The 23,886-nt window shown below is 34.5% G+C and overlaps 1 protein-coding gene across 12 annotated transcripts in view; it reads right to left on the bottom strand.

The window, feature by feature from the left end:
- LOC138716307 (uncharacterized) overlaps positions 1 to 16,420 on the bottom strand; it is a 113,466-nt gene extending 97,046 nt beyond the window's left edge. For 10 of the 12 annotated variants that reach the window (XR_011336633.1, XM_069849251.1, XM_069849253.1 and 7 more), the window contains exons 1-2: positions 16,047 to 16,420; positions 15,282 to 15,482 (exon numbers count right to left, since the gene is read on the bottom strand). Coding sequence is in view for 11 of the 12 variants with exons in the window: in XM_069849251.1 (XP_069705352.1) it covers positions 15,282 to 15,482; positions 16,047 to 16,226 (381 nt within the window). In the remaining variant the exon portion in view is untranslated. The remainder of the gene's footprint in view (positions 1 to 15,281; positions 15,483 to 16,046) is intronic. The other 2 variants (XM_069849247.1, XM_069849246.1) reach the window with 2 other exon arrangements.
- Positions 16,421 to 23,886: the final 7,466 nt, after the last annotated feature.

The following is a 23,886-nucleotide window of genomic DNA, read 5'->3' as shown; positions in this document are numbered from 1 at the left end:
TTTTTCTTCAACTAATGTGTGTGTATTTGAATAAATTTTATATTTTAATGACTAGAAATGTTGTTTACCATAAAATATGAACATTTTACGTTCATATATCAATCAGCATCTGAGAAAAGTGTATCTAAATTTGTGCAAAAAAAAAAAAAATCAAAATTCAACCCCTGGAAAAATATTTTTTAATGTGTAAAAAAAAATATTGCTTACTGTATTTATTCAATTACCCTTAAATTGCTTTATATTGTGGTATAGTTTCACTCAATTTTCAGTGGTATTAAAAATAAAAATATTTAAAATAAGCTTTTTACAAGAGCTCTAAGCACCAGTGTCATTAAGTAATATGTTCTAATATTCCTACATTATCTAAAGTTATACTTATAAAGTAAAAGTCACATTTAAGAATACAAATAAATTAACACGGACTTTTTTTTCACTAACATACTTTTATACAAAGTCAAAGTACGTAGTAATACACAATTCAATTTAGTGAATGTATGTAAATTTAACAGATGCATTTCATAAAAGGGTTTGAAATAAAATAAAGTAATATTTCATAAATACAATTTTCTGGTGTATTGGTATATTAATATTCCATAACAGAATCGTAGCCTTCATCATGTGGCATGTCATCCTGATTATGCATATGATTTAAAACAGGATCTTCATTTGAGGGCAAAACCTGGTTAATCTCCACGCAAACTCTTATATTTGCTGGCAGTTGGGTATCTGGCGAGCTGGAATTATAAAGAACAAGAGCAAAGTACTAAACATATTTTCTTAACAGTTTTTCATATCTAGCTTTCAAATCTTCATGGTCTTTCGTGTAAATTATTCTTTCTTGATTTTACATTATGGTTGATTTATAAAGGAACGAATCCTTACAAAATGGCCATTTAAATTACTAAAATAATTATGCAAGTTTTTTTACTAAACTGTCAACGCAATTCTCAAACTTCAACTATTCCAATATTACAAATGTTCCAATTTCCTAGGAAGCAGACAACACAACTGTTATCGACATTCATCAAAATTCTAAACAAACACAGTTAAATAACCAAGTAAAAAAAAGCTTTGCCTGCAATAACACTATGCTATCCTCACATGCAATATCAAAACAGAGTACCAATAACACGTATAGCTTCAATTAAATATTCACACGTCTTAATCCACTGTTGAACACAATCGCCACTCAGACTGAGGCACTTGTCATAAAAGGCCACATGGTTCACAGACGCAGGTCACCTCTGACTTCAACTAATTCTCAACACACTTTTTTTTCTCATATTCACTGCCAACCTTCTGAGAGACAAGAAAAAGATGAACCAGAGCTGGGTTGTGTAAGGGAATGATTGGTCAGTTACCATTCAAATGAGTCAAATAGTTGCTTGTCTTAGATGCATTCTGAACAACAGGAAACTTTGTTCGTGGAATTCATGCCATTAGTAACGAAATAGCAATCACTACAGCAGTGTATTGTTCAACTATGAAATTGGAGTACACGACACAGAACGAAATATATAGTCTACTGAATACAGGAGTTGTATTGCACACATATCGTAGTCATCAAATAACATACAGTAGCATACAAATTAATCCGAACACGACATATTTTTACATTTTCTGTCATTGTTGGCCTCACAGCTGCTCATACCGCTTTAATTGACATCTGTAGTACGTGTAATTCCACTGTTGAAGGTCTGTCATTATTTTTTTTATAATATGTGACATTTTGCATATTGTTTTGTACTTATAAGCATTTCAGTTGTGTTGAAGACTTAATACTGCAATCCTGTGTACATTCTGTCATCTTCACAAATGGATACAACTCCACGAAAACGGTCTAAAATTATAACATTAGCAGAGCATTCTTCTATGACACAGAGGCAAATTGCTGCAGAATGTCACATCGGTTTGGCTACTGTTAATTCGATCATAAAACGATACAAGGAGACTGGATCCATCACACCCCAGAAAAAAGGAAACTGTGGCCAGAAAAGGAAGACTTCACCTGCAGATGATCGTTTAATTATCAGGAAAAGTAAATTAAATCCTAGACTAAATGCTGTCGACTTAACCCGCGAGTTAATGGCTACCACTGGGGCGAATATTCACGTCACAACAGTGCGGCGTAGGCTTCTGGAAGCTGGACGAAGGGCTTGTAAGCCTATTAAGAAGTAACTGCTAACCCCTGTTATGTGCAAAAAACGCTTAATGTGGGCAAAATTACATCAACACTGGACAGTGAATGACTGGAAGAATGGATTGTTCTACAAAGGAGAAGATGATTTCTGCCCTCATTGGTGTATGGTTTCACGATGAAGAAATGAAGAATATTTGTGGGAAATTAGTGGAATCCATGCCAAATCGTCTCAGAGCTGTTATTAGGAACAAGGGAGGCCACATAGATTACTGAGGTACGTCTTAGATCCTTTTTTTATCCCGTTTGAGTGTTTTTGCATAAGTAATTACATTGTTCGGATTAATTTGCACGCTACTGTAGAATCAAACGACTTCCAACTTTTTCTTACACTCACAAAATCGACTGTATTATGAGATAAAGAAGAGCAATGAGAAATGGTTCAATTCACAGGCAGCTGAATTTTATGAACAGGGAATACAAAATTTTGAATTTTATAAAACTAAACTACCGAAATATTTTTAATTAATTCTTTTGTCAATAGCTAAATAACAGTAGTCCTCAGTTCCTGGTTACATCTAATGATGTTGAAAATAATAATAATAATAATAATAATAATAATAATAATAATAATAATAATAATAACTAACATTGCAGAATGAGCATTATTTACCCAGCTGTACAGACTCCAATATGGTAGCACTAAATTGTACATAAATAAGTCATTGGAAAATGATTAGTGGCAACATTGTTAGTATTCAGCTCAGCAGTGACTAATGTAAGCTGGTACAGCACCTTCAACTTAAGACGCAACTCTGGTCTTGGCAAGCGGACGGGTGATAGGCCGTTCTCTATAGCAGGAAAACCAAGCGGCATTGTGCGGTGGCAGGCAGGCGGGCAGATAGGCCGGTATTTCAAGCGGGAAAACCTAGCAGTGTTGAGCGACCCAGTATGCAATTAGTGTTACTTTGTCTTCTGTAAGGTGTGAACGTGTTTGATCAGTTTTAGTTTTCATTTAACATGTTTGGTGAACTCTGCTCTGTTTAAGTTTAAATTTATCATGGTGTTTACCACCATGTGACTTTTATCTTTGGGGTATGTTAGAACATAACACATTCGAAGAACTTCAAGAAAATATTCGGGCCATGATCTGCAGCATTTCAAGGCAATAATTGGATCACGTATTTCATCATCTTTGCCGGTATGAGCATTTATGGAAGCTGGTGGAAGTCATTTTGAACATTACTATTAGTATTTATTTAACCTGGTAGAGATAAGGCCGTCAGGCCTTCTCTGATGCCGGGCCACTTAGCAGTTCAATTACTGCACAACGCCGCTGGGTGTTACCGCTTGAGAGTATTGCCCGCCTGCCAGTGTCTGAGTTGCGTCTTAAGTTGAAGGCACTGTAGTATGAGCTGGAATGGCACCTGATATGTATTATCTAAGTTGTAAGGCAAAATAATCTTATTTATACTTTATAAGCAGTGGATTGTAATAATAAGACTGTTACTTGCAACACCCTAAGCAAATGTTTAGTAAATACGAGCAAAGATGCTTCATTAAAACACAGGTTGCAAAAGATAAAAATGCTAAACAAATCATGAAGCACTGCAGGAAGTATTGTCCTCCGTATTCTCCAGATATGAGTCCCTGTAAGTATGACCTTTTGCATAAGATGAAAGAACCACTGAGAGGGGTACACTTTACAAATAGATGAACCATTATAATAGCTGTAGAGTAGTCAATTAGAAGCTTCGAGCAAAGTGATGCTGTCCATGGCACACATCACCTTCCAGAGGTACAGCAACAGGCACATGATACTGGAGGAAGTTACTTTTAAGAACTGTAAATATGAGGATCATTTCATAAATCATGGCAACTATCTTCCGAATAACCGAAAATGTGGTTAGTTCTGTATATACGTTTGAAAATCTATTGCACACTGTACAGATTGTCACCACCAGATTACATCTGTGTGCATTGGTGGCTAGTTGACAGCACATGCAAAAGTTAGTAAGCTAGAGGCTGTGCCCCAAGATGGATGTAAGTAAAGTTGAACAGCGGTCATACGTGAAAACTGTAGTTCTTCGTGGCAGAAATGCTCGTCAGTGTCATTCTGAGCTACGAGAAGCATTGAGTGATAGTGTATTGGAACATTCACCTTACTCGCCTGATCTCAGTCCCTGTGTCTTTGATCTCAATTTGCAATTGAAGAAACCACTGCGTGGAAAGCAGTTTTGCACAGGGAGGAGATCTTAACAGCATTTCAACGAGAGGTGGTACACATAGATGAATCACACACAGCCGATGGTATTCAACACCTGCATCATTGTTGGCAAAGATGTGTGGAAGCCTTGGGGGATTATTTTGAAGAGTGTTAGCTGTGATGTACTTTTTTTCCTTTCGTGCATTTTAAAACAATGATTTCTATTTACACATCTTTCAATTTCTCTTACTCATTGTCTCTTGTACCCGGACTCAATTTGCAAAGCACATTCCAGTGACCTTCAATCACATATAGTGAATTTCTATTCCTGCAATTTTATTGACTGATATAATATAACTGCCATGACTTATGAAATGACCCTCGTATATCAGATGTGAATATATAAATTTTTGTTCCTAATTAAAGTGTTGCCACTAATTTTCGAATGACTCATGTGTATACATGAGGTTATCAAAGATATCACGATTTCGTGCAATTTATCCAACAGACATTATGAATAATTGCTACATTTTCCCAACAGACAGCAAAACACCAAAGTATCAACATACACGTAGCGCTCAAAAGTACAGTAGAACCTCTATTATCCGTGGTAATGAAGGGGGTGGACTGAACGGTTAAGTGAAAAAACGGATAATCCGTACCATAAAATGTTTTCGTAAATTAAGTGAATAATACTTGTATTTCTTAATTTTCTCCGTGTTCTTGTGGTTAACATGCTACGTAGTGAATCAAAAGTTCACTCATTCAAGACTAGTTGTCAACGACGGATTTTTAAGAGGCAAGAAAATTCCTTGTAATGGCTGTCAGCGGAAACATAAGAATAATACAGGTCTCGTGTTGTAGATTTACATACTTTATACACTTCATTGTTGATTTTTATTAAATCGCGCACAGTTGTAACACCAATCTCGTACTCTGATGCGAGATGAGCCACAGTTTCTCTTTCCCCGAACCACTCAATTATTTGCGTTTTTTTTTTCAGCACTTAGCACAACACATTTTCTTTTGATACTCATGGAATATATTTTATATATAAATTCTACAGTATGGCAACTCTAACAGCAGATCATACTGTGTAATTGTCAAGGTTTGTAATAACATACCCTAGACAAAATACGTGCTGGTACTAATATAACGTATAGTAGTACTTCACATATATGAAGAAGACAGACTATATAATATGTGTCTGTAACAAAAAAAAAAGCAAGAGAAACATAGTCGGATAATCCAGCAATCGGGTAATAGGGTGACGGATAAACAGGGTTCTACTGTATTTTGTATATTGTCAGTAATGTTTTGCATGCAGTTATAACAACGCAAAGCACACAGTTGTGTCATTCTATGAGTAGAGTCACATTGCTATGGTTATGTAATTAGAAAACAGTCAAGTTCATAGAATAACAATATAAATGCATATTCCATTAGCTCATAAGTATTTTGTGGTTTGATTTGGTGGCATGGTATACAATAAATATTGGTGTTTAGGTATTTAGACAGTGCTTGTTTATTTGTACAGACCACTGCAACCATGCCAAAACAAAAGGAATACTCTGTGGATGTGAGACAAGTTGCTTTAAACGCTTTGAAGAAGGGAAAATCGCAGTCTAGCATTGCTAAAGATTTTGGTATATCACGACAACTCGTGTGTGGAGTCGATGGAAAAACCAAGAAGGGTCACTAGACAATAAGCCAAGGTCTGGTCATCCTCGAAAAACAACAGTGAGGAAGGACAGAATTATTTGTAAGCAGTCGGTTGCTGATCCACGAAAATCGACTCGACAAATTAGGGATGATGTAGAGCAGCACCAAGGACTGAACCTACATGTCTCTATTGTGAAACGTCGCCTAGTAGCTGGTGATTTAAATGGTAGATGACCATCACGAAAACTACTAGTAAATCCAAAAAATGGGAAGGCCAGGTTTACAAATATGTATCAAACATGAAACACTACAGACTGGTATATGTTATGTTTTATTTAACGACGCTCGCAACTGCAGAGGTTATATCAGCGTCGCCGAATGTGCCGGAATTTTGTCCTGCAGGAACAGACTGGTATAAGGTGTTATGAAGTGATGAGAGTAAATTTAATTTATTTTCTTCTGATGGTGTGCAGTATGTATGTCGACCAAAAAACCAAAGAAACAACAAAAAAATACCAGGTACTGACCATTAAGCACGGTGGTGGCAGCATCATGGTGTGGGGATGTTTACCTACAAGTGGACTTGGTCCTCTAGTTCAAATAGAAGGGAATATGGATCGTTTCATGTATAGTGACATTTTGGAAAAGAATATGGTTCCACATGGGAGGAAGAATATGCCACGGAATTGGATTTTTCAGCAGGACAATGATCCAAAACACACTTTCGGCCATTTAAAAAATTATATGCGGATAAAAAATTCAAACTTTTGGACTGGCCAAGCCAGAGTCTGGATCTTAATTCTACTGAACATCTCTGGATTAATTGGATCGACGTGTTCATCACAGAAGTTACTCAAATAAGATTCAGTTCTTTGCTGCCTTATTGGAAGAATAGTCACAACTTCCACTTGAGAAATTGCAAAATCTTGTGGATTCAATGCCAAACAGATGTGCTGCTGTGATCAAAGCTCGGCAGTATGCAGCAAAATACTGATTTTTTTTCTCAGAGTCCAGAATATTTTTGCTTTATTATTGGACTTACAAAATACTTTTGATACAGAAGAATTTTCAATTTTTTTTTTTTTTTACATAAGATAACTCTCTTTAAACTACATGTATTTTCGTACCAAATGGATTAGAAATACATACTTTTCAATTATTCACTGGAATTTTTTCTATTCAATACTTATCTTTATGTAAGTGTGACATATGCTTCCTACAAAATACTTTTGAGTGCCACTGTATCTAAACAGAACCCATAGAGGTTGCCAATGTCTGAGTTGTGATCCACATTATAATTTATATACTGTAGCTTTGATTTAGAATAGGATAGGTCAGATTGATTTTCTTTTGAGCAGTATGACATGAAGATAAATGCAAACAAGACGAAGACCATGGTTATTGGTAGAAAAATAAAGAAGGTAAACGTACGAATTCAAAATGAGACAGTAGAACAAGTGGGCAGCTTCAAATATTTGGGGTGTACAATAAGTAGTAACATGAGCTGCTGGCAGAAAGTTAAGAGGAGGATAGCAATGGCAAAGGAGGCTTTTAATAGAAGAAGGAACATCTTCTGCAGACATCTGGAAAAAGAACTAAGGAAGAGATTGGCGAAGTGCTTTGTGTGAAGTGTGTATTGTAAGGGGACAGAAACATGGACATTACGACAAAGTAAAGAAAAACGACTGAAAACTTTTGAAATGTGAATATGGAGAACAATGAAGTGTGTGAAATGGACAGACATAATAAGAAAAAGTGGGTGAGGAAGGAATAATGATGAGACTGAACAGAAAGATAAAAAGAAATTGGCTAGGTCACTGGCTAAGAAGAAAGTGGTTACTGAAGGATGCACTGGATGGAATGGTGAATGGAAGAAAAGTTCGGGACAGAATAAGATATCAAATGATACACAACATAAAGATATATAGATCATAAGTGGAGAGTAAGAGGAAGGCAGAAAATAGGGAAGATTGGAGAATGCTAGGTCTGCAGTGAAAGATCTGCTCTTGGGCAGGAAACTATGAATGAATACAATATGTAATATTGTGTAAGTATATAGCATAGTTTATATTAGATAGACTATTTTAGGTTACTTGACATAGTGTAGTGTAATTGAGGGGCTGGGTGCAAGAAGGGCATTTTAGAGGATGTGCCCTTTTTGAGTAAAACGCTTTATTGTGTTCTCTGATCTGTTATGCATATGATCACCAAGTTGTAATTCAATACTGTGATCATAGAGGTCAGGAGTAACCAAAATGTAAAGGCGTGCATAGGTAACATCATTACAGTTTGAATTTTCAACATCAATTTTCTCAAAACTTGCATTTGAGAGAAGTGCCTTTCTTGCACCCAACCCCTCAATTTTAACAGGTATGGTTGTAATGTCTCTCCAATACTTGTGCCAACATAATGGAGCCTGCAATTAACAATCTTACGCTAATTTTAGTCTTCTGTGCACAAACATGTGTAAGTGAATATCCTAAAATTCTTTAAAAAATAACATACAAGTAATATATTCTACATAAACCTTCCAACATAAAGAAGCCACAATTTACCCATAGAAAGGAGGAGGCGGCTGAGTGCCAAATATGTCTTGAAATGTAACTTCACAGAAAGACAGACCAATGGTATCCCAACTATTTTCCTCTCTTACTCGCCGAATCAGCTCCAGCAAGTTGATGATGTCATTCTGAAGGTTTCGTATTCTTAAAGACTCCATTTCTTCCTTCTGTTCAGGCAACACAGGCTGAAGAAGCCATGATTATTACAGTAAAGTAGTAATCATGGTTTGTATGTTTACAATGTACACTTTCAATTAAACAATTACAGTAAAAATTTACTTTACCTAATTACTGCTATCTTCAACTATCTTACTAGATAAAATATATATGTACTAGTATGTATAATATGTGTTGAAGCCCTCTTTATGCTTAATGGAGAGGTATTTATCTTTTATATTTTTTTTATATTACTTAAAAATTGTAACTCCTCTTATAATAAGTTCAAGGATTTTCTTAAATTTCTATTGGTTATTATACCTTGACCAAAACTACTTCCAACTTAACAGCTTACAGAGAAGAGGGAGCAGTGTTGTCATGTTGCCCATCTTTCGTGTAAGCAAGCGCGCTGCCGATAGAGTGCAGTAATGAACAGCTGACATGAACACATACATTTCTAACCAATTTGTTGAACACTAGGCATTGTATTCTTCACCTGACATAACTAGGAACATTAAATCCAGACGTTTGAGATGGGCAGGGCATGTAGCACGTATGGGCGAATCCAGAAATGCATATAGAATGTTAGTTGAGAGGCCGGAGGGAAAAAAGATCTTTGAGGAGCCGAGACATAGATGGAAGGATAATATTAAAATGGATTTGAGGGAGATGGGATATGATGATAGAGACTGGATTAATCTTGCTCAGGATAGGGACCGATGGTGAGCTTTGTGAGGGTGGCAATGAACTTCTGGGTTCTCTAAAAACCATTTGTAAGTAAGTATGTAATAAACTATTATAATGATTTCTCGCAACATCGGCAAATTACGGCAGAAACTCGTCACATAAGTAAAATTACAGCTGCAAGAATAAGCATACCAACCAACAAAAGCATAGAAAAAAAATTCACTTTTAATTTATGATAATGATGAATTTCAACCTGTAGAAATATCAAATGATTTAAAAAGACCTCAATATCAGATTTCTATATATTTTGACACACAAAATATCGAAGAAAATATATTTCAAGGGAGTGTGAGTCCTGGTAACATCTCTCCAACACCTATATTCTTGTGTCGCCATATTTGACTCCATCCAGCAAAGTATGTACGTATGTATGTAATGCTGAAGAGTTACCAGTGAAGTTATTCCTTTTCTTGCTTTCCAATATTTGAAGGTGATATCTTGAAAATTCTGGAGTGCTGTGCAATGCTTCAGATGTTCCATGTTCATTTCTTCATGTTTAGGGCATAGGGGGCAATGTGGTGTTGGAAATATGCCAATTCTATGGAGATGTTTGCTTTGACAATCATGTCCAATATAAAGCCGAAACATAGCAATGGAGGTTTTACGAGGCAATTCAGGAATTTGATTGGGGTTCTCCAAAAGTTCTTTAAGTTTACAATTGTCATTCATTAAACCTATGATAATTTTCATTAATTTTCTTCTTTATTATTCGTTTTATTGATTCATAAGGGAATGCGTTAATTTGTATTTGTTATTCACTTTAACACTTAGTTGAATATATAAAATTTTCTTAAAATTAAATGTTAAAAGTGTTAAAAAATGTTAAAAAGGATAATATACCTTAATGAAAGTAATACATATTTTTCCATGATACATTTCACAACAATTCAGTTCCCTTATCATGCAGTGAACGATATTATCATTTATAGTTTATTTTCTTCAACTATTATTCAAAAGACACACCTAAATGAAACATTTAATATCCATTAAAATAAAAAGCTGATTAGTACGTATATAATGTAATTATTTATCATAGTTCTCTATTTACAAAAACAGGCAATTGAAAGCTAAGTGAATATTAAAATGTAAAGACTTGAGACTTATGTTTTGTTCAATTTTGCATAACAAAATATTTTTATGACAAGACATGCTAATTCTATTGGGTGTCTGCTGATTAGATTGATTGGAAACAGCCAAAATTGGTCAAATTGTGTTTCTGGTATACTCAAGGTCGGCCCCTGGGAGTTTTGTATGCAAATGAGTTGTGAGTGTGTTGCTAGTTTAACACATTTATTGCTCTGTGCGTAATTCATTGTGTGATACTGTGCAATATGGTGAGAATTCGGTATAATTTAGAACAAAGAATATTCATTTATGATAGATTTGTAAAATAAAATCTTAAAAATTCTGCAAAAGGAAATTTTGTCGTAATTATTCCAGGATATATATCCCATCATCATAGGTCTAAACAACTTTTAAGTTACGAAAAAAGTGTGAACATACGCTATTCCCTGTGACATTTATTTGTGGGCTACCTATAAACAAAAATTATTTGCAAGCAATCCACGTAATCTCAAGTATTTAAAGGAAAATATTCGTCACGTGATGTTTGTAATAAACAAAATTCATGCAGTTTCCCGCAATATTTTCAACAAGACTGATGCATGTTTAGGAGCAGATGGTGAACACTTTGAACATCTGGTATACCATTTGATATTTCTAATAAGTAACTTTTTATTTTATTTTAGTAGGTTATTTTATGATGCTTTATCAACAGCTTAGGTTATTTAGCGTCTGAATGAGATGAAGGTGATAATGCCAGTGAAATGAGTCTGGGGTCCAGCATCGAAAGTTACCCAGCATTTGCTCATATTGGGTTAAGGGAAAACCCCGGAAAAAACCTCAACCAGGTAACTTGCCCCGACTGAGAATCGAACCCAGGCCACCTGGTTTCGCGGCCAGATGCGCTAACCGTTACTCCACAGGTGTGGACAATAAGTAACTAGGCAAGTATGTCAATAAAGTAAAGTACTGCTAGGTCAACCTGATTGGTGGACACCCATTATAACAATGGGGCACTCTTCACGAAGGGTAAATGACTAACTGATTTAGACGAGGAACAGATTGTTTATTATTTATTTTACCATACTGAATTTAATCTTTAAGTTGAAAAACTTAAATTTACTTATGGGACGAGAAGCCTTGGAGCTATTCTGACTCAAAATTCGCAATGAGAAGTAAACACAATTCTGTATATATTAATAAATGTCCGCTAAACATAGGGATACAGGGACATGCAGGGCAACTCATTATATTTATTCCTTTATCTTATGCAAGAAATAACACAGAGAAAATTGTTGGAATCTATTTCAAGCTGATTGCCATTTTGTGCACTGATTTCAAAGACCATTTTTTTATTAATAATTTATTGTAATTTATGGCATTGTTTTGCTTAAAATTAATATATGAAGGTTCCTGGCATTATGAGCATAATGAAGATATGAACTTCAAACAAAAGAATTAGGCCTACATAAAAAAAATGCTATTACTACGGTGTTGCAGTACTTTTATTTTTTGATATCGAGTTGATTTCCTACGAAACAAGTTTCTCATTTACAGCATCACCCTGATCTGCTATATCCTGCTGCTCTGTCCTTTTTCAGGCAGTCAAATGTGTTCTACTTGTGGTTTATTATAATGAACAGGGTTAGGGAGTTCATGCATTTGCATATTTCACTAAAGATTGTTAACAATATGCATTAAAATTATTAGCATATACTGTATATAAAATAAAATAATTATCTTGTTTGGATTGATCAGCAGACTGTATTTTCATGGTAACCCTTAGAAAGGGCAGCTATAACTTTTTATTATCTCTCTCTGTGCAAATCACACATTTCCTACTATTTTAGGTGAATTTTATTGAACATATAAATAATGTAGCATATTTCAGTACTGGTCTCATAAAAAAAAAGTTAAACTGTTTTAAAAATTCTTGAAAATGCTTTAAAATTAACGACATTTGTCATCTGGCATTAAAACTTAAACTAGCTTACTAAAGCATAAAAAATCAATTCTCCCTATGAAATCAAGCTTCCTCTCTCTACTGCAATGTTCGTCATAGACCAGACAATTTCCTCATTTAACAGCCTTTTTCATCCTGTCTTTCACATTGCAGAAAAAAAACACAGACATTAGATAAATTCATATTTCTTAAATCTGATTAGTGAAAATATGTTACTAGTCAGTGACGTATGCAATGGAGAGGGAAAGGAACTGGCCACCCTACCCCATTATCTCCTGGCTTAATTGCCTCACGAGCGATGCCTTATTTGGGGTCACTTATGAAGTTCCAACCTGTTTGAGGACAACTGACTAAACAAGAAGTTCACATCACGGTAAATAAAATCTCTGAATATTAGGACTCAGATCTTAAAAACTGACATCTAATTAATCCACTACCCTCTGAAACTTTTTTAACATGTTGAGGGTTATGATTAATGGCTGTGTTGTGTTATGCTAAACTAGTCAGTTCGAAATGTAATTAATTCATTGGACTGAAGGAGTAGTGAGCCAATTGAAATAACTCAAAATATTCTGTCAAATGAAGAACTTGAAGCAAATCTTAGATTTATATTGGCATATTTTTCCTCTCTACCTGCAACCATTACACCACTGGAAACACCAGGTTTTCGCTTGAATTTTCATTAAATGTGTTTATTACTACCATATCCAATTAAATGTAAATTCTGTGTAGTGCAGAGCAGAAAATATGACGTAACAGCCCAAGTTCTTTCAAGATATGCTGAATAATATAATCAAAATATGAGATAGTCTCAAAGGAAAATCTTCGGACATACCTAAAGACTTGCCTCTTTCTGTGGAATCGTTTTTGACCACCAATAACATCGTGCAGCATCAAAAGCAATTTTTCTCGTTATAGGAGTAGCACATCCACTTCTCAACAATAAAAACCTTACATAGATCTAGTGCTCTATTTTATGAATTTTTAGTGCATATTTTGCACAGTCTAAGGGCATAGTTGTATACATAATGAAGAAGTTTTTTTTCGAGCATGATGTTCCTAACACAAATTATAAAACAACACAGTTCATGTGCAATCGCTTTTTTCTAGATGTATTAGTATGCATTTAGTCCCACACCATAGCGCTGTGGTCTAAGGCATCATGCATAGGGCTCATATTATGGAATGGGTACTAGTTCGAGTCCTCATGTGGAAAGAATTTCCTCGTGAAATTTGAGCCAGTGTATGGGACCAGTGCCCACCGGACATCATGTCGAATTTGGGACACTACAATAGGTAGCAAAATTCAATTACAGAAACCAGCTATAGTCAGTACAATGTAACGTGAGTTAAGTTGCAACTTCAAAATTTTTTCCTCATTACTTGATCACCTGCTTAAATTTACTGATTTTATAGCTGTTAGGTTCACTTCATAACAGGCAACAGGCAGCACTACCTCGAATACATCCACGTTAAGATATCACGACAGTGTTAGTCATTTTGTAACTGTTAGGTTGACACAATTTGAGTTATTAATCAGGTGAAACAAGCTACTGTACATTAAATTCATCAATTTCAATCAGGTATCATATTGTGTGTAAATTTAATCGTGATTATAATATAAAATAACATACTGCACAAATATAATTATTATTTCTATATATAGCGAGTTGTATGTGAAATTATTGCTTTCATCACATCATATTTTTAAGCCATGCTTTATCCTCTGATTGAGGTTCTGGCTGATATGTACATCTATTATCAGGCACTACATCTTACTTGACGATATGTTCAGAGGAAAAACAACTGTTTGTATGCATCTGAAGTCAGATTAGTGTAATATGTAGCTAGTCGGCGATGTATAAAATGGAGGGGGAAAAGGAACTGGTCACCCTACCCCATTATCTCCTGGCCTAGTTGCCTCATAAGTGGTACCTTTTTGGTATCACTTGTAAGGTTCAGATCTGTCTTCGGACAGTTAACTAAATAACAATAATGCTTTAGATTCAAGGTTAGTAGCATTGAAATGTCATCTTTTTATCTTTGGTACCTCACCATATATTTTTTTGAGTATATAATGTATACAATGTTCTGATCATTGTGCTAACCACATAACACCACCATTCCGGTTGGATGATCGTTCACCTATGCTGAGGCATGTAGATGCTGACTGGTCGACCCTGATTCTTCATGGGCTGTTGCACCATGGATTTAATTTTAATTGGCACACTTTTCCGGAGGTAAAAGCCAGTCAAGAGTATTATGCAAACTATGCCATATCATTTCAGAACTAGCTTAAAGAAGCACGGAGCTTACCTCCATGTCTCTCATGCACCTTCAGGGTGTGTAAAAAGGGGATACTTAATTTTTAAAAGCACAAGGCCTTGTGAGGGGATACATGTACCCTTAAAGGTAGCCCTGTTTGTATTCACTCACATTTTTGTTTATTTAAAATTACAGTAGTTTTATTCATATTCTGAAACAAGAGCTATAGACCTACAATAAATTTCAACTGAAGTTTCTCTGATACTTTACAAATCTGTTCCACATTACGTAGTATTATTAAAAATATTTCATTTTTATGTAATAATTACATTTATAAAAGCTTGAAAATCTCTCTTTTTAATGTCCATGTCTCCTTGAAACTATATTATTTTATAAATCAAAGAAAGAGAAGAAATGCAGGGCCAACTTGTTATACTTCATACAAACATAAATTACAGACTGCTAAATCTAAAGTTGCATTCATTAAAGAAGAAGATAAAGAAATTAATACTTTAACCCAACCTTTTCTGGAGAGAAGGTCTTGTCATAATCATCTAACTTTGTCATGTACGCCAGAGCAGCCTGTGAAGAGCGCTGTAGTCCTTCTCGAAGCAAAGTCACGCGATGACTTGCTTCTCGCTCAAGTTGCTCCACTGTCTGAACAAGCATGGCGTTCTGCTCCCCAAGATCTACCACCCATGACTGCAAAGCTCTGATCTTAATCTGCAACAGCAAAATTATTCATACACTGACGTGTTTCATTAAAATATAAAGATTATAGATTTTGAGGACTAAAGAAGTGTTTTAAGCATGAGCATTCACTTGAAAAGTTAAGATGGAAAGAACCACTCATTTTTTCTCCGATTGTTTTCAGGTAAATTAAAAAAAAAAACTGCTAACGACGTGAAACGAGACAGGTGTGGAGGAGACATACAAGCATTCAAACCCATTTTAAAATTTACGTTTTCACTGTAAATATATAAAATATCGTGGTGAAACTCAAACCTTGGGTAATTTACTGTAAGCTACTTCATGGGATGTATATTAGCAAACAATATCGCTTAGTTGATAAAGTACATATATTATGAGGTTTATTAACACGAGAGCGTCATTTTAAACGTAACTGTGTTTTTCTACGTTCCTATATACTCTAGTTCTATATGTTAACTGTGCACATGTGTTTGGATGTATTCCCATGAGAGAAGGGCCAACCAAACATGTGATCATTTTTTAAATTTTCAACTAAAGGTTAAGCACGATGAAAAAATACTCTACTAAAACTGTTACCTCTGCGCCCTCAGATCCAGCTTCTTCGTCTATTTTTCTTAATCGAGCCTGGTACAGATGCTTGATCTCGTCAAGTATTTTAAGAGATTTAGACTCATTGCCAGTTGTTCCACTTTTCTCTTCTTTATTCCTACGTTCAAACAAAGTCATAGTTTCCTTTCCTTTAGCGTTAAGAGGCATAACGTCTAGTTTAAACTTCAATTTTATATCAACACTCACGAAATAACATACATTTATAATAAGTTTTTAACATCAAAGGAAACTTATATGACAATATTCACCAAACCTTCCATTCGCCATTTTTGTTGACACATTGCTGTCAACTCTGCAGAGATCATATTCTCCTAGTTTGTTAAAATTTCCTCCATATTATTGCGAATTGTCATAGCCTTTATTACGTCATAATATTAGGCTAAAGCCTAGATCATATATACTAACAGATAGCTCTTTCATATAGGCTTTAGGGTTTGCAGTCGAGGCCGGCTTGATGTAGTTCAATAATCGTCAACAGATGGCACAATGACCAACACCATCACGAGACACGAACTCTGAACCGGTCTGGTCGGTCTAAATCGATTATTTCTTGCTTACGAGATATTCTCGTACTGTCGACAATTGATGACCATGGATAAATATTATTGGCCTATATGACCTAGGCAAGTTCGGAACGAGGGAGTTCTAATTATAGTTGTCACGTGGGCGAAGCGGAGAGATAAGATAAAGTACGCCTTTGTATTGAATAGAATACAATGCAGAGTCTCGCGCAAAGCCAATCTACCTAGAATTTTTAGACCATGTTATAAAGTTAACGGTGGGCTAAATTATGATTCGTTATCTCTTCTGTTTTTATATATTTGTCGTGAATATTATTTATATTATCAACTGAGTGTATAACATAATTTATCCGTTAATTGATATTTCACTAATAATAAATCCAAAGAACAATGGGAAATAAGGGACTAAACACTGAAAAATAAATAAAATAAGAGAATTTGACGTTCATAATTATAATGTTGTCGGAGTTTTGTTATACTTTACTTTGAATTATTTTAATTTGCACCACAAAAACTTATGAAAATTAATGTTAACATTACCTATTTAGTTATGATAGTAGTATATTGGAAAATTTGTGCATATAGCCTGATTACAATATATAAGTAATCCTATCCTAACCTAACCAATGGTAGTCTTGTTTATTTCAGACTTGTTCGTATAATTATACAAAAACAAGAATAATCTAGTTTGCAGCCAGTGATATTGTCTCGTTTACAGTATTATATAATATACATATTACGATATTTACTAGGTACTTTAACAATATATAATTAATAATATTATAAAATATACAGGCCTAATCCATTACCAAGAAATAGCCCTTCCCTCACATGTTCAATACTGTTTACCTCAAAAGGCCTTCAAACCTTAAAAACTATTAGAAACTGGATTAAAATAGTCATGTTGATGTAGGCCTACAACATTACATTTTTTGTCACTACTCCTGATCCCATTCTAACAGTTTCAGGTTTTGTAATTTGTAACAATACTAACAATACTGATGGGTCATTCCATAGTCACACACGTAACATTTTCGAACTATGATCTTCACAGGATACTTAATCAAATACTTAGGAGTTCATGAAAGACACATCACTGTTTTTTAACGTAAGCATTCCAAAATATAAACAGAAAATCATAATGAAAAGGAATAATTAATAATGTAAAAAATATTAAATATTATATGGTGTGACACATGAACATTTTCTTGCCACTTAATTTATTACCAAAATGGAAAATGTTCATATTATTGTGCCAAATGTCATAAATACATTTAATTGTTTTTGAAACAATTGAGACATTTGTGAAGTACATGTAACTGCTAAATCGCATACTTTAATAAAAATAACAGTGCCATTAACAAATAAAATATTACAAATTATATTGTGACACACGAACATTTCTGTCAAGTTGATTACTAATCTTTTCAAATGCATATAGAGATTTACCGTATACACTTTGTCTACAGTTCTTATTATACAAAGCAACACTTGATTACACACCTGTGGAGTAACGGTCAGCGCGTCTGACTGCGAAACCAGGTGGCCCGGGTTCGAATCCCGGTCGGGGCAAGTTACCTGGTTGAGGTTTTTTCCGGGGTTTTCCCTCAACCCAATACGAGCAAATGCTGGGTAACTTTCGGTGCTGGACCCCGGACTCATTTCACCTTCATATCATTCAGATGCTAAATAATTTAGATGTTGATACAGCGTCTTAAAATAACCCAATAAAAAAAAATTACACTAAAGTACACTTTCAGATTTAAAATATCCACGGTTGTTTACAACTATATGTGATGATATCTCCTGTGTAATGTCACGTAACAAATACATCAATATAAGCTATCCACTTTTTCTGCCATTTGTAGTACTTCCCTTTTTTTTAACAACACAGACGCTTTAAATTCTTCGCCACTACAAGCTTTTGTAACTTCCTCTGCTTATCTGACGTCTTTTTTTAAATTGATTATTTAACGATGTTGTATCAACTACTAGGTTATTTAGCCTCGATGGAATTGATGATAGTGAAATTATATTTGGCGAGATGAGGTTGAGGATTCGCCATAGATTACATGACATTCGCCTTACAATTGGGGAAAACCTCGGAAAAACCTCAACCAGGTAACTTGCCCCAATCAGGATTTGAACCCGGGCCCACTCATTTCACGGTCAGATGTGCCTACCATTACTCCACAGCAGTGGACCGAACATGGGTTATGTACATTAATTCTTTTGACTTTCGGTTAGCTTTCTTAAGAATACGCATAAAGAAATGTAGTGTTTTCCAGGCTATCCTTGTAATATTAGTGACTTATTTCAACCAGTTTGTTACTAAAATATATACAGTACCTAAGTGTTTACTTGTGACACTGGTGATCCATTTAATTGGTATATGAGACGAATTTAATTTTGTGTTTTACAGAAGGATACATATTGATTTACTTTTGCTCACATTGATTTTAATTTTATTTGTTGTAGTCCAGTTTTCAATAACGTCAAGCTAGTTTTGCAAGGCGGTGATATAAGATTTATCACTAATTTTTTCTGTATATTATACAGTCATCCACGAATAACCTTGCCTGAGAAGTGACATTTCTAGTCAAATCCTACAATAATTTTCAGTAAATATTTTGCACCAAGAAGCTATTATACATTTAATTTTACTTCTGAGACCAGTGAAATATATGCCAATTTTATTAGAAAGGTGCATGTATAATTATCCAATAGCATGATATTATCTGCAACAAAAACTAAAGGGCATGAAAGAAAAGAAGAAAACATTAATGCTGTGGTTCTTAGAGTTCCATTAGAGTTACACGTTCATTGTCCACTGAAAGTTGTATTTCTCTATTGAAGTGTAAAAGAGAAACTCTCATAAATTATGTCAGAAACAAAGAAAGGCACCACCCAAATATGTGGGATAATTAATTTAATAATGTTATTACCGGGACTTGAAAAAAGCAATCATATGTAATGGGTGGGGAAAAAAATACTTTTTAATCGCGCTTCTATAGTTCGACAATGCTGACTATTCAGAGTTTTGCCTGACAGGTGAGCTACCATAAATTCCTTGAAGTCCTAGTTATTACTGAAGCCAAATGTGTGTCTCTTGTCAAGAGTCCATTTTATTTATACTTGTTACGACATCATTCATAGACTAGTTACCGCTTTCAGTTTTGATACTACATACACTGAAATTAATCTATTATTATTCGTCCTATTTATACATTTATATTGAATGATTCGGTCTACCTTCATAACACATCTCATCAACAATACTCGATAAGAGTTGAATTAGCTTCCATGCTGCGTTGTATTTATTTTGTCATGTTCCTATAGCAGGAATATTAAATAGGAATTCCTTAAAACAGATTTATATTCACTCCTATGCCTTTATATAGAATACCAGTACATATACTGTATTTCTTAAGATTTGGTTACTTTATAAACAGTATGTTAGTGCAAGAATTCTTTTTTTCATATTTAATAATTCTGGCATGTGTCAATAAATATGCTTGAGACCTCTGTCTCTCTGAATTACTCTTTACTAACTGGAAACATATTCCAAATTTATATTTTAAAAAAGTATTACAATATCCTCACAATTTAGAGCATAACAATTCCCGAAATAATCATCCTACATTAAATTATTAAGATAAAAATGATTCAATCTATCGCTTGTAACAATACCTTTATGGTCCTAATAAATTAAGAAATAATTTACATCCAACAGATTTATTTTAAAATGACTTGCAGTTATTATTTTTAATTTTATTGTACCTTAATAAATTGAGTTAAGGTACAATAAAATTTCATCAAGTTTCAAACAAAGTAATTCCATCTTTCCAACAGGGGGACAATAAATACTTAAAGTAATGCTAAACTCGAAAAACTTATTGATGCAACTTAATTTCATATTCTATACCACTAACACCAAAAAAAAGTGTCCTATTGTTCATACTGATCCAAGATGAATAGTTTCTTAGTGTTTGTCCATTCCACTTTTTTTATTGTCCTTCCCATTTCTATTTCTCTCATTTTTAGTAGGTACTTCACATGTAGTATATGTTTTATTTTAATACATATAATGACCATGAAGATATTTGGATATGTCTTACAAAATTCTTGCTGAAGACCATTGTGGTAATATTCTGCCGCATCTGTAGTTTGTACATTTCGAAATTTTCGTGCTTCAGCCCAGAATTCAGGCGGGGGGAGGGGAGGTTGATGTGCCAATGTAGTTTTCCAGAATATAATAATAATCAAAACATTCTCTAATAGGAGGGGTCTCTGATATTAGCTCTGCAAAAAATCTGATATCAGTACTTCTGTTGCTGGTAAATAAGAAAGAACGAAATATAAAAATTTTTAACCACTTTCGAATTTCAAGTGCTTTGTGTCTCAGCTGCTGGTTTGATATACTGTTTGTTTCCTTTAATTTTCCAGAGCAAAAACTGTCCTAAGCGAAATTTACACTCTGTAATTTTAACACTGGGAACATTTATTTTGGCAGCATTGTGTGATGCTATTTCATAATATAACAAGAGCTTTGAAATGATTAACTGCTAACTACTTACCTGGGTGAAGCGGTTCCTGTGATTTCTGAAGTGAAAACCGTTCAATTTATAAGGAATTTTTTTGTGGAGATGCATTTGATTGTACATGCAAGGTGTACATGCCTAAACTAACTGATCCCAGTGCTGTCATGGAGGCCACACGAGGCCATATATCGTATGGAACCTACAATTTTTTTTAATTAATCGTATGGGGAAATGAAAATTTTGTCTGTAAGGAGCCATACGGCATATGGGTGCCTAAGTTTTGTACGTGGAGATCTATACAGATCTTAGATCATCTCTTCCTGTTCCTACTGTACCTACCGCCTATTTTGTTTGATGTTCATAAACAAAAATTATCCACCTCTTCAGCACTGGAATCCAGAATTATATAAAATAATGGTTGAAAAACAAGAAGTGCTGCAAATATACACTCCAAGATTCATCGAGACAAGTGTGCATCTATGGTGGTGCTACATGGTGTATTCTTTAAATCAAACTTGTACAATTAAATTGTAAAGCAAAACAATTTCTTTACTTCTTCTTTAGTATTAAAAAAAATAATTAAATGACAATTGGAGAAATAGAGAGAGGAGAGTAAAATATATTTCAAGGGAGAAAACAAGGGGTGGGGTGTATGGCCAAGAAAAAAATTACCATGACAGCACTGACCAAACCTAACCTGTTACAGACTCATGTATGTAAGGTGAATAAGCTGAGTATGAAGGAAACTATCTCAGCGCTAATTTAACTCTTATAGATGAACTACATAAAGAACTTCAAGTGTCAATATTGTCTCAAAGGTTTCTGTGTAACAAACTTCATTTAGAAATGCCCATCTGCGATTATGTTAACTGTAGAAGAAGGAAGAAATATTGTCGTCATATGAAGTTACTCAAATTTCCAATTATGGACAAGGAAAGGCTACAAAAGTTATTTTTGATTTCACCCTTATAAATTGAACGATTTTCACTTCAGAAATTACCGTAACTACCTCAGCACTAGTTTCAGTAATTTAAGGACCAGTATAAAGTAAATTTAATTAAAGTGAGAAAGAAATTCGTAAGGGAGGCGGTCAGGAGGGATTGAGGTTGTCTACTAATTCGTTGCAAACAACTATTATAGGCTATTTCATTTGACTAACGATGATTTGTAGAGAGCAAAATACCTACAGTAGGGTAAAGAATCTAAATCAGTACGTTTGAGAACGGATATAAAAGTGTCAGGAAAATAACAGAATTACCGTATATTGCAATTAACTCTGCATTGGCAGAGAAACCGCACAGGGTATCGTAAATCTGCTGAAAATTAGAAAATTGTGTAAAAAAATGCATTCAGAGCGAATTTTCCAGCCTGATAATATCTCGCCCACGTTATGGACATAATTAAATACCGTAAGACTGATATAAAACGAATACTAGAACAATTTGTTAACCAAAGACGATGTTCAGTAGTTATTTAACAACATACAGAGCAAATAAAAACACAAACGCATATTCTAGCAATAGTTCAGATGAAAAGAAAATGATTAGTACGACCGCTTATTCGTAAAAAGAACACTGCCAGCTGTGTAGCCTACATGAAGCAATATATCAGGTCTACGTTATGAACACGTTGAATTTAATGTGGACGAGAAACGTACAGTTCTTATTTATCTGCTTCCATATCGCATCGTATAATACACCTGTAAAATGAAAACATATAGGCCTAGAAAAAGAGGAAACAATTTTGGGGGGAGGGAGTTGTAATTCTTCCCCTTTCGGATAAATTTCAGAAGAGGGATACCTGCTTTTCCTTCATATTCAAAAATTGTAATCTTGTTCACACAAAATAAATTAGTGCCTTTTCGTGAGCATCATGATGTGCATTCAACAAACGCAGACAAATCTGATCTTTTTAGTATTTTGTGATAATTGCTGCTAGGGAGGTATTGTATACTGAACATTAAAAACAATTAGATTTCGTACATCAAATGATGACAGATTATATATTGAACGCAAACAACATTATATCAGCCATGTACCAAAATGTCATCTATGTGTGTTGATGAATTTGGATTAAACAAGCTTCTGTATACTACAATTTAGCGACACATCAAAGTCTTATTGTAACATAACCTCACATTACAATGAGAAAGAAATTTGGAGGTGGCATGACGTAAAAAAAGTTATCCCACAGTTGTATTACTCTATGTACTGTTCAGGTACTCTGCCATCTAGTGTTTGTTATTGCAAGCTCATTTCTCGACACTAGCGACGCATAGCGTCCGTTATTTTCCAGTTGCGTCTAAATTTAATATAAGCTTGATCAATCTGTTTTATATATGATCTAGGGCTAAAGCTACGGTTTCGCTACGACGATCTTCGCTGCAATTCTGTCCCGTTGATTTGAATGTGCATGGTTTCTTTCAAAGACGTTATATAGTATACTAGACTCACACGGAGCGCTGGTGTGCTGTCCAAAATTGAAACCTGTCTGCGCATGTTCACGCCGCCATGAAATAGGTAGAAACAGCATTGTCATCAATGTGAGAAATCACTGTATGGCAACAAATCCCTCAAACACATAGCGTTTTTATTGAGAAAAGACAATGGGGGTTTGGCAATTCCATCAGCAGACATCGTAAAGATTTGTAGATTATGTGAATGTTGCATTAGACAGTTGTTAAAGGAAACAAAAGGCATGCCACTTAAAGGTCCTGTAGGTCTAAAGATAAAGAGAACTATTCTA

This window comes from Periplaneta americana, chromosome 16 (assembly GCF_040183065.1).
Source record: "Periplaneta americana isolate PAMFEO1 chromosome 16, P.americana_PAMFEO1_priV1, whole genome shotgun sequence".
Taxonomy (NCBI): Eukaryota; Metazoa; Arthropoda; class Insecta; order Blattodea; family Blattidae; genus Periplaneta; species Periplaneta americana.
Note: the sequence above shows the minus strand (reverse complement) of the source record. Positions and strands in the feature narration are given on the sequence as shown.